At 48.7% G+C, this 10892-nt stretch overlaps 1 protein-coding gene across 3 annotated transcripts in view; it reads right to left on the bottom strand.

Moving 5' to 3' along the window:
- Positions 1-7482: 7482 nt before the first annotated feature.
- erf (Ets2 repressor factor) overlaps positions 7483-10892 on the bottom strand; it is a 40701-nt gene continuing 37291 nt past the window's right edge. For all 3 annotated transcript variants that reach the window (XM_063185460.1, XM_063185462.1, XM_063185461.1), the window contains exons 5-6: positions 8911-9917; positions 7483-8372 (exon numbers count right to left, since the gene is read on the bottom strand). In XM_063185460.1, the coding sequence (XP_063041530.1) occupies positions 7623-8372; positions 8911-9917 (1757 nt within the window). In that variant the 3' untranslated portion in view covers positions 7483-7622. The remainder of the gene's footprint in view (positions 8373-8910; positions 9918-10892) is intronic.

Below are 10892 nucleotides of genomic sequence, written 5' to 3'. Positions count from 1 at the left end.
ATATCTTTTCATGGGAAAGCATCAAAAAAATGTCACTTTGACACAATGTTTAGTGACATATTTAACCGCTTAAATTTCTTGTTCACTCAGAAAAAAACAAAATGCAGCCATTAATGTTTGAACATGTACCCACAAGTGTGAGTACACCCCAGATTGAAATCGGATGTGTTGGCTCGAATCGTCTCGAAATGAAAAGGGATTAAAAGGGAGGTCATCGGTATTTCAACCTTTCTTTTCATTGAACTTTTACATTTTGAGTGTGCACCTGGCTTAAATAGATTGGTGTGAGATTTGAATGCAATCCTATGGAGAATATCATGATCTGCCTCAGTAGTAACAGTGCATGTTGACATGCATGTTTCTTTTAGGTATATTTCAGATTGCCAATGTTGACAGCATTCATGCATCCCCAAACCATGTCAGTCCCACTACCATGCTTGGCTGAGAGGATTCACTTTTTTGTAAAACTCACGGGGGCGCTGTGGCGCAGCGCGCTAAGTCCCCCACATTTGGGCTTGCATGCCCACGGGGACCCCGGTTTGAGTCCGGCCGGGGTCATTTCCCGATCCCACCCCGTCTCTCTGTCCCACTCGCTTCCTGTCACCATCTCAGACTGTCCTATCAAATAAAGGCATAAAAGGTCAATAAATATATATGTAAAAAAAACTGACCACACCACCACCACCACCACACATGCTTGACACCATCTAAAGCAAATTTGCTTATCTTGGTCTCAAGAGAGATGAACAGACCAAGGATATGGGTCACTGGAACCATGTCGTGTGATCTGAAGAGACCAAGATAAACAAATTTACTTTAGATGGTTTGACAGTTGCTGGTTTTTTAGAACGTTGCAGCTCGTCTCGTCGCGAATCATTGGTCTGAACTGGCCTTAACATCCGTGTCCAGGAGCACGGAATTCTGGAGATCAGGCTGGTAATTCCGCCAGGAGACTCGGCTCCGCACTACAAATGAAATGGTAGGCCTAGTATTATGGGATGGTCAGGACCAGGCTAGATTAGGGCAGAGGCACTGAGCAGTTTCAAGTACAGACAGCAGAGGTCGCTAGTTCTCCAATAATGACTTTACTGGTACTCCTCAGAATTGGATGCAATGACACTGCATCACCAGCAGGAGGATGTCTCTTCATGCAGACATGATGAGAGGTTTCCATAAGCAAAAAATCATTGCCTTTCAGTGTGAGGGACCAGTGTCTTCCAGGAAGAGCTAAAGTCCTAATGGACCCTCCTGTTGTGGGCCCTCATAATGGGTCATGAATATCCATTTTGCCAGACTCTGTTTGATCTAAATTGTCTTTTTGACCCCCAAAGTATAGAGCACTCTGTGGACACTTCCATAGTGGTGTAATTAAGACTACATGCTGTCACAGTAGTAGGCCTCGTGTTGGTGGGAACACACACACACACAAAGTTGAGCTCAAACTCCACAATTTCAGAGGACGCCTTGACAAGGACAATGTGTTTATTGTCATTTGTCAATCACGTGTGTGTGCGGGCACAAACAGCTGTGTGCTGCTTTTGTCCCGTCTTCTCCCAGCGCAGCGCAGCGCATGTGTGCGTGCAGCACGGTCCAAGTCAACTGCTCTGATGGATCAAAGGCAGCAGACGGCCCGCCCCTGCATCTTGTTGTACGAAGTCAGTGTTCTGCAACAAGCGCACCATTTTACACAAGAGCACTGACATTAGCCGGCCAAGAGGTGAGTCAAGCACTGGTAGTGAAACGTTCCCCCAGTCACTCCAAACAGTAGGCCTACTACGTACATGGTGAGAGGTGAGCCAAGAGATGTGTCTGATATATCCACTCATTAGTGTGGTACATAGGCCCTGAAGGGTACATAGGCCCCCTTGTCTACGCAGTGCAGTCAATGGCCATGTTCAACACTATGTTCACTTTATAATGCGTCACATAGGGTGTGATGGAGGCAGGCCTTCACTAGCCAGGCTGTGCCCTCCTAGTGACGCAACACTTTCAGCGTTGCAACTGGTCAGGTCAAGAGCAATTAAAGTACTTTCTGAGGTCCCGCAAATACGGGAACTCTTCCCAGTTTGTCAATAAGCAAACAACCACAAGCAAACCAAGGTGGGCAGGTCAACCATGCCGTTTGGAAACATTAATTGTTATGCTCTTGGTCAGAACATAGATGATAATCAGTCTAGACCTTCACTGCTGTCCGCCTCACATAGTTCACAGTCAAGAAATGTATTTCCAATACCTTCATTCATTCCCTTTATAATCCTTTTATAAATCATTGGGAGTGACTAAGGTACAGTACCTTCTTGTGTACATAGTGCAGAGTCATGAATTGATATATTAATCATGTATCCATTCACTACATAGTACAGTAGAGTGGGAAGTGGTCAATGGTAATTGCTTTACACACACACATGTTGGTGTCACCATGTTGGTGTTTTTGTCTTACTCACTATATGGTGCACCACATGAAGAGTAGCGTTTTGATCCCAATCTGCTTAACAAGAGAGCATTTCTGCCAAGGAGTTTAGTAATGGTAGATGTCTGTTATCTGCCAGAGAGAGAGAGAGAGAGAGAGAGAGAAAGACAGAGAGAGAGAGAGAGAGAGAGAGAGAGAGAGAGAGACAGAGAGAGAGAGAGAGAGAGAGAGAAGAGAGAGAGAGAGAGAGAGAGAGAGAGAGAGAGACAGAGAGAGAGAGAGAGAGAGAGAGAGAGAGAGAGAGAGAGAGAGAGAGAGAGAGAGAGAAAAAACACATGCACCAAAACAAAAACACACACAAACACGGGTGGCTCTTTTTAACCTGTTTTAATGAACCCTGATTACAGTTTTTAATTACAAGAAAAAAAGGAAAAAATACAAGACCAAAAAAAAAAAAGTACAAATGTTTTTCATCATGATGGGAAAATATCTCAACTCTCTCCATAGAGTGTTACTTAACCGCCAACAGAGGAAATACAAAGGAAAACAAAAATGAAAGAGTGAGAGAGATGAAGTGATATATATATAATAATAGAAAGAGACCTTTTACACAGTAAAATAATAATACAATGTCTTTTCTTACATACCGGTAGTCCCCCACAAAAAAAAAGAAATAAACAAAGAAAGAAAAAAATATTTATATTTATATATTTATATATAATATATACAGAAGGCCAAAAGAGAGAGAGAGAGAGAGAGAAAATAAACATAGTAAGAAATAAATGTGAAAGATTATGTTCCCCTGTCCCCTGCACCTTCCCATGGTTCACCATCTCACTACGACACAGAAGCGGCCGAGAAAACGCGCACAGCAAGGTCCCTACGAGCATGACGACGGCGGCAGCGGAGCTAGCGACAGTGGCTATACGGGGGAGGTTGGGCAGCTGAACGGAGCGATGCGTGATGTGTGGGACGTAGGGGGTGGTGGAGAAAAAGACGCACGCACGCTACAAGCTCCAAGGACCAGGGGAAGGGGCAGGCTTACTGGCGAGGCAAGGCTTTTTTTAAAAACCAACAAAAAAAAACAACAGTAACAGTTTATCAATGTTTTGGAAATAAAAACGCAACAAAAAAATCATATGAACAGTAAATGTAATAATTATAATAATATTAATAAAAGCAAAGAAAACCCAGCAAAGTCAATACTGATGGGGGAACATTATTTTCTGTTTACTTTGTTCCTGCATTTTGTTTATTTTATATTTCTGTGGTTGTTTGTTGATGTTTTTGTTTGTCTTTTCCTGATGGGCTAGGCAGCGGTGATGTCTGGTATTGACTCCCCTCCGCTCATAGGCCAAACTGCCTGCCAAGGCCCAACACGACAGACAAGGATTCATTTGATGGTAAGATGGGGGGTGAGGGTGGGGGTGGGGGGCACATCTCCTGAGAGGGGGTGATGGTGGTCAAAATGTGTGTGTGTATGTGTGTGAGAGAGGGGGTGATTTTGGGGTAGTGCCCTCAACACCTCCCCAACCCCTAAAACACCCCTCCCTCCTGCCCCCACTTGCTGGTGGAGAACTTTTCAAGGGGTGCAAGAAGGATACAAAAAAACATATATACACATTGAGGTGCTGAGACATTATCCCTGGGTGCATTTCTGATTGATTTTGCTTGATGGAGTTGATTTTTTTATGGGTATGCATTATTTTTATATATATATATGTACTTGTTTTTGTCCACCTGGTCACGGTTAGGTCCTTGCTACGTTAAGGGCAGACACATTCATTGTAGTGTTAACTTCTGTCAGCTAAAAATCGCGCACCAAATGTTCCTTTTGCTCAAAACTATTTAAAAAAAGAACGACAAAAGAAACTTTAAGCTCATACACAGGCCTGCTTTCCTTATGTCAGAGTTTACAGACTATTTACAAAAATGCACGTGTGTGTGTATATGTGTAAATATATTTATATATATATACTCATACAAGATATTTTTTCTCCTTTTTTCTCAATGGCTTTCTCTTAATCATTTGGATACACCACTACTGATTTGTGGCAGGAGCTTTTGAGATGATCTGCCTCATTAATATCACGTGAACCCCCCCCCCAAAAAAAACCTTTTACTCCATTTGCTTTAAAACATCATTCTTTAAAAAATAGTAGCTATTCGTGGGATATATCAAACTAAAACTTCTGAAAGTGAAATAATCTGTATCAAATATATAGATCATATATAATACTTGTGTGTTATCACTTTAAATGTGTATATCACTTTTTACTCTAAAGAGGCTATAAAATGAAGGCAAACTGGCAGTGTTTGGAGTTTAGTCTGTTGCCTTTGCATTTGACTAAAGTGTTTCTCCAGAGGGATCCTGCAGTTGGGTGTGTGTGTGTGTGTGTGTTGTCAAAAGTTACTATGCAACATTACACAAGAGAAGGGGTAAAACGAGTTACAGTGTGTGTGTGTGTGTGAGCATGTGTGTGTGTGTGCATATGTGCATGTGTGTTTTGCATGCAAGTGTGAAAGTGTGTGAGTACTACTTCTATAAATAGGACTGTGTGTGTGTGTGTGTGTGTGTGTGTGTGTGTGTGTGTGTGTGTGTGTGTGTGTGTGTGTGTGTGTGTGTGTGTGTGTGTGTGTGTGTGTGTGTGTGTGTGTGTGTGTGTAAGGCACCAACTTGTCTTCTCACTTGGGGGCTAATCTTTTGTTCGTAGGTGTGAGTGCAACAGGGATGAGGCTCCTCTCGTAGAAAACTAAAACTCTCATCCGCAGACGCAGCCTGAGTTGGACTTTGTGCTCTAAAATCATTTCATTTCAAGGACTACTCCCTTCCACGCGCACACATACATGCACACGTACGCACGCGCGCACACTCATACATACAATGGTGGTATTTAGCCAAGGAGTGTATGCACTTTGTCTCTCTGTGTGTGTGAGTATACGTGTGTGTGTGTGTGTGTGTGTGTACACGTGAGTGTGAGTGAGTCAGTATTATACACCAGACCCACTCTTCACTGCAAAATGTCAAAAGCAATGCCTTTAAAAAAAATGCTTGCCTTCCTTATAAGGCAATTTTCCCCCTTTCCTTTCCCAGACAATAAGATGGATAGAGTAATAGAGAGACAGAATAGGAAAAGGGGAATGAAAAAAAAACAAAAAAACAATATCACCACAACATCAGTCTCAATATCATCAATATCATCATCACTGTATAATCCCCCGCTGCGGCTTCCTGCAGACGAGAGACAGAAAAACGGCATCAAAAAAACATCAACAGGGGAAAAAAAAAAAAACAAGAAAAGAAAAATCTCTTCTGCATCCTGGCTGTACAAGAACAACAACAACATCCAACGCGAAGAAGAATGGCCCTTCTCAGAATGATGCATGGTCCCAAAGTCAGAGCCCTGCAGATGGGCTCCGGAGTTCCCCGCCACTGGCTACTACCTAAAGGCCTCGGGGATCATTAAAAAAAGGCAGTCTCCCGAGTCCCCCATTGGCTCAACCAGGCGAGAGGATGCCATCCGATTGGCTAAGGCTGAAAAAGGGGGGGGGGAGGAGGAGAAGAGACCTGGATCTGAGCACCAGCTTCTCTCTTGCAATAAGATTGTCCATCAGGAGAACAGGTGGGACGAGCGGACACACAGGAGAGTGTAGCTCTGAAGTGACTGGTGACAACACACACCTGGCCTGATGGCATCACGTCACGGTCACGCGCAGAGCGGACCTCACCTCCTGTCCGTGACAGTGGCGGTGGCTGGGATGGCATAGAGGTGACGGCACACAGACGACTTTCTATTTATTTATTTTTTAATGTATAAGCTGCATCAACTCTGTTGACTTGGTGCTCTGTCCGTAATTGGTTTAAAAGTTCATCCCGGTCACACAGCTGGTCCAATCAGGCCAAAAAAATAAACCCGACCAAAAAACTAGAGATATTTGGGAGGTGGGGACTCGAGATGAGAAGGCCAATGGTGAGAAGAGGCAATAACGTGGGCACTGGAGTCAGTCAAAACAAATGTCTGCAGTATCTCGACAGTCTGGTTTTGCCACGGTTCACACTTGCTCATAAGGCTGGCTATCTCCATCTTTCTCGCGCACGCTTCCCCCCCCCCGCGCCTCTGGATCGTAATGGTGTGTTTTGACTAACGGAACAGGCACTTCAGTAATCTCTTGTTTGTTGATGTTGAAGGCATGTATTAAGTCTCAGCCAGTCGGCCCCTTTACACAACAAGACCAGAGCTGCTCTCTCTCTCGCACCGTCTCTCCAACTGGCTGAAGTGAAGGCCTTTCTTTTCACTCTGGGACCAACTGGTGGGGGGAGAGAGAGACAGCCAATGGGAGGGCTGGGTTGCGCTGAAGTGGGAGGGATCAAGGCGAGCCTGGGCCAATGAGGATAGGAGTTTCGTCCTGAGTCACTTGGTGACGTGTCAGTATTGGGGGAGGTGGGGTGGGGGGAACGCTGTGCTTAGTGTCTGTCTAGGCACTGCAGCTGGGCGTCAGTGTAAGTGTGTAAGCATTGTATTTACAGAGTGTGAAGGTATGTGTGAGAAAAACGGCTCTGTTTTTGTGATGCACAATAGTTTGATTTTGCGGTTTTGTTTTCTTTTTTCGTCAAAGATTTGCGTGTGTGCATAGGGCTTTTATCTTTACACACACACACACACGATTAGGTTTGTGCATCTAAAAAAGGGAGACTTTCATCAGGGGCCTGTGAGGCTGTGTGTGTGTGCGTGAGTGTGTGTGCGTGTCCATGTCAATTTCTCTGTCTGTATTGCGCATGTATAAATGCACATCTTACATGACAGGCTAAAAACAAGTGAGTACATTTAAAACGTGTTAAAAAGTGTGGTGGGTGCGTCTGTAAGCACTTCTCTGTGTGTGTCTGTGCATGTGTGTATTTGTACGTGTTCGTGTATGCATGGGTCTGTCAGTAAAACTTGTGTAAGAATGTGTGTGTGTGTAAGAGTGTGTGCATGTGTATAAAAGAGTGTGAGTGTAAGAGTGTGAGTGTAAAAGAGAGAGAGAGAGAGAGAGAGAGAGAGAGAGAGAGAGAGAGAGAGAGAGAGAGAGAGAGAGAGAGAGAGAGAGAGAGAGAGAGAGAGAGAGAGAGAGAGAGAGAGAGAGAGAGAGAGAGAGTGAGAGTGAGAGTGAGAGTGTGTGTGTGTGTGTGTGTGTGTGTATGTGTGTTTAAAATTGTGTCTTTAAGTCCTGATCAGCAGCCGTTGTTCTCCAGGGACAGCTGTGCGGTGGCCCTCTGCAGCTCCGAGCTCACCCTGCGCTGGGCGGGGGCCGGTGGTGGGGGCAGCACCAGGGGTGAGAGGGGGCTACGCCGCTCCCCGTTCTCAGCAGCCCTCCGGAATCCTCCGTCGGACCGGGGCGGGGCGTCTTCGTCGTCGTCCTCGTCGGCCGTGGCGGCGCGCACCTTCTTGTCGTCGGCCTCGTCGCCGCCGGCCTCCAGCTTCTGGTCCTCGCTCCAGCGCCGCTTGAAGCGCAGCTTGAGGGGGATGCAGCGGGTGCCGCCGGGGCTGGCTGGCCCCAGGCCCAGGCCCACCTCCTTGGGCTCGCTCTTCAGGCCCAGCAGCCCTCCTGGAGCTCCAGAACCAGAGCCGGTAGAGGAGGGGGTGGTGTTGTTGTTGTTGTTGTTGTGGGGGGGAGCGGCGGGGGTCTTGAAGACCTCCTCCTCCAGCTCCTCGTCAGCCACGATGCCGCCGTCGTCGGAGGGCTTGCGGGGCCGCGGGTGGTGCTGGGGCGGGGGTGCCAGGGTGAGCGGCGCCAGGCCGTTGGTGTGGTGGTGGTGCTGATGGAGGTGGTGCTGGTGGTGGTGGGGCAGGGAGAGGTGATGGGAGAGGTGATGGGGGAGGTGGTGGGGGGGAGGAGGGGCGAAAACGTCGCCCTCGTCCTCCTCGCTGATGTCGGTCACCTCCACCTCTTCCTCCGACTCGATGTCGGATATCGGCTCCACCTGAGAATCGGGAGGACACACACACGCAGGACGTGAGCACGACGCAATGAGCACAAACCACGTGCATCTTGTGGCCAGAAATGAAACAAGTCAACACACAAACCGTACAGTTTGTGTGTATGGGAATGTGAGGTAATGTTACATGGGAAAGAGTACGAGTTCTCTTAAGTTACTGCGTGTTACTTTTGCAACTATGTGTCAAATGTGAAAGTGTACTTGGGATATTTGAGGTAATGTCACACAGGAAAGAGTACAAAGTGAACTTGTACTCTTTCCCATGTGACATTACCTCAAATTTCTTTCACTTAAGTTATTGCACGTTACCTTTGTAACAATGTGAATACTGAAACTGAGTATAAACATACCTTGAAGTTGCTAAAACATGTGAACTGAACAGCAGAAATGCTTGACGTATATTAGCTTCCCTGGCCTGTACATGTTGACTTCCAGCTTAAACCCACTTCTGTCCACATCTTTCCCTGTGAATCCGAACTACAGTAGTATCTGGTGTCAAATGGCTATGCAGCAGTGCACCCACCTTGATTTTGGGTGTTCCTCCCGGGTGTCCGTGGGGTCCTGAGTTGCTGGAGGAGTTGGGCGCGGTGCCGAGAGAGGAGGCGGCGAGAGAGGAGGTGGAGCTGGAGCTGCTGCCCTCCCTCTGCTTGCGGCCCGGCGGCGGCGGCTGCAGCTTGAACTGGAAGGGCGAGAGGCGCGGCTCGTCGGCGGGGGGCGGGGCCGCGTGTTGCTGCTGCGCGTGAGCGGCGTGCGTGGCGTGCAGGTGGGCGGCGGCGGCGGCGTGGGCTGCGTGGGCGTGGGCGGCGGCCGCGTGGGCGTGGGCGGCGTGCGCCGACACCGAGGGCGGCGCCAGGGGCGGCTTGGCCTCGCTCGGCCTCTGCGGCTGCGGGATGACGATGTTGGGGTAGTGCAGGAAGGCGCGCGGGCTCAGGTGGTAGTTGTAGACGCTCTGCGTGTGTGCCTGCAGGTAGCGCTTCATGTCCTCCGGGTTGAAGGAGAAGTGGCTGCCCAGCATGGGCGACAGGGAGGGCGAGGGCGTGTAGGCCAGGTGGGAGCTGGGCGTCATGGACAGCGCCGGGGACAGGGTGGGCCCCAGCAGGCCGCCGGGCCCCGGCAGCGGGGACACCGGGAAGGGGGAGAGCGGCTCGGGGTGGCCGCGCGCGTGCGGGGGCGGCGGGCCGTGCGTGGGCGGCCCCGGGCGGGTGGGTGGATGCCCGTAGACGCGGAACAGGGAGTCGTGGGAGAGGCGCGGGTGCAGCAGGCTGCGGAAGGCCCTCTCGCCGCCGCCGCCTCCTCTCTCCTCCCCGGCGCCTCCTCCGCCGCCCTCCTCCAGCTCGGAGGTGACGGAGGTGCCGTCGCTGCAGTCGGACACGGAGCCCCGGGCCATGCGGCGGCCCACGGCGCTGAAGACGCCCGGGCTGCGCAGGTCCTCGCTGGGGGACAGCACCTCTGAGGGCGTGGAAGGGGGGAAGCGGAAGTGGGTGCCCACGCCGGACGGCACCGGGGGTGCGCTCTGGGGCACTCCGCTCCCTGGAGACACAGGGAGAGAGACAGAGAGGGAGCGAGAGAGAGAGATGGAGAGAGAAAGAGGGAGAACGAGAGTGAGGGGGGTGTGGGGAGAGAGGGACAGAGAGATAGAAGAGAGAAACAAAACAGAGCAGTTTTTAGTTATTAATTCATTCCAAAAGGCTTTAATTCCACCCTGATTGAATAGGACATAACACTTCTGACTGCCATGAAACATATTTTAAAAGATATAAATGTTATGGTTTACATGGCCATCTGCAAGACATAGTAGTTATCATTTTTGAATTCTTCAAGCTTTTATTGTACAGTGCAGGTACTGTACTACTCTGACAGAACGTATGGGGGGAAAAAATGTAAACTAGACTTTATTTATAAAAAAAAATAAAACTGGGCTTGCCGCAATGTTTTTCTTCACACATAATGAATCACAGATGAGCTTCAGCTTCTTGAATGCGAAGGTTAAACAAGTAGAGCAATGACTGATTGATAAAGACGAGTGGTTTTGGCATGTAAGATCTGGGTCCCCTTTGGGGCACTCCAACCCCAATTATGGCACTTGGTACGGCAGCCTAAGCCACAGCCCTCACAGAGAGAGAGAGAGAGAGAGAGAGAGAGAGAGAGAGAGAGAGAGAGAGAGAGAGAGAGAGAGAGAGAGAGAGAGAGAGAGAGAGAGAGAAAAAGAGGCATCAAGGAAGAAGACCAGCAAGAGAGAGAGAGAGAGAGAGAGAAAAAAGATGACAGCGTATGAAAGGAGGGAGGAAAGTGGGGGAGACAGTGATGGACAAGGAGGAGAAGGATGATAGGAGTGAAAAATGATGAACAGACAGAGGGATGAATGATGGAGGGCAAGAGAGAACAGAAAGGTGGTTAGATAAGTGTCAGGGCAGAGAGAGAGGGCAGAGAGAGAGAGAGAGAGGGAGAGAGAGAGAGAGAGAGAGAGAGAGAGAGAGAGCGAGAGACAGAGAGACAGAGAGAGCG

This window comes from Engraulis encrasicolus, chromosome 20 (genome assembly GCF_034702125.1).
Source record: "Engraulis encrasicolus isolate BLACKSEA-1 chromosome 20, IST_EnEncr_1.0, whole genome shotgun sequence".
Taxonomy (NCBI): domain Eukaryota; kingdom Metazoa; phylum Chordata; class Actinopteri; order Clupeiformes; family Engraulidae; genus Engraulis; species Engraulis encrasicolus.
Note: the sequence above shows the minus strand (reverse complement) of the source record. Positions and strands in the feature narration are given on the sequence as shown.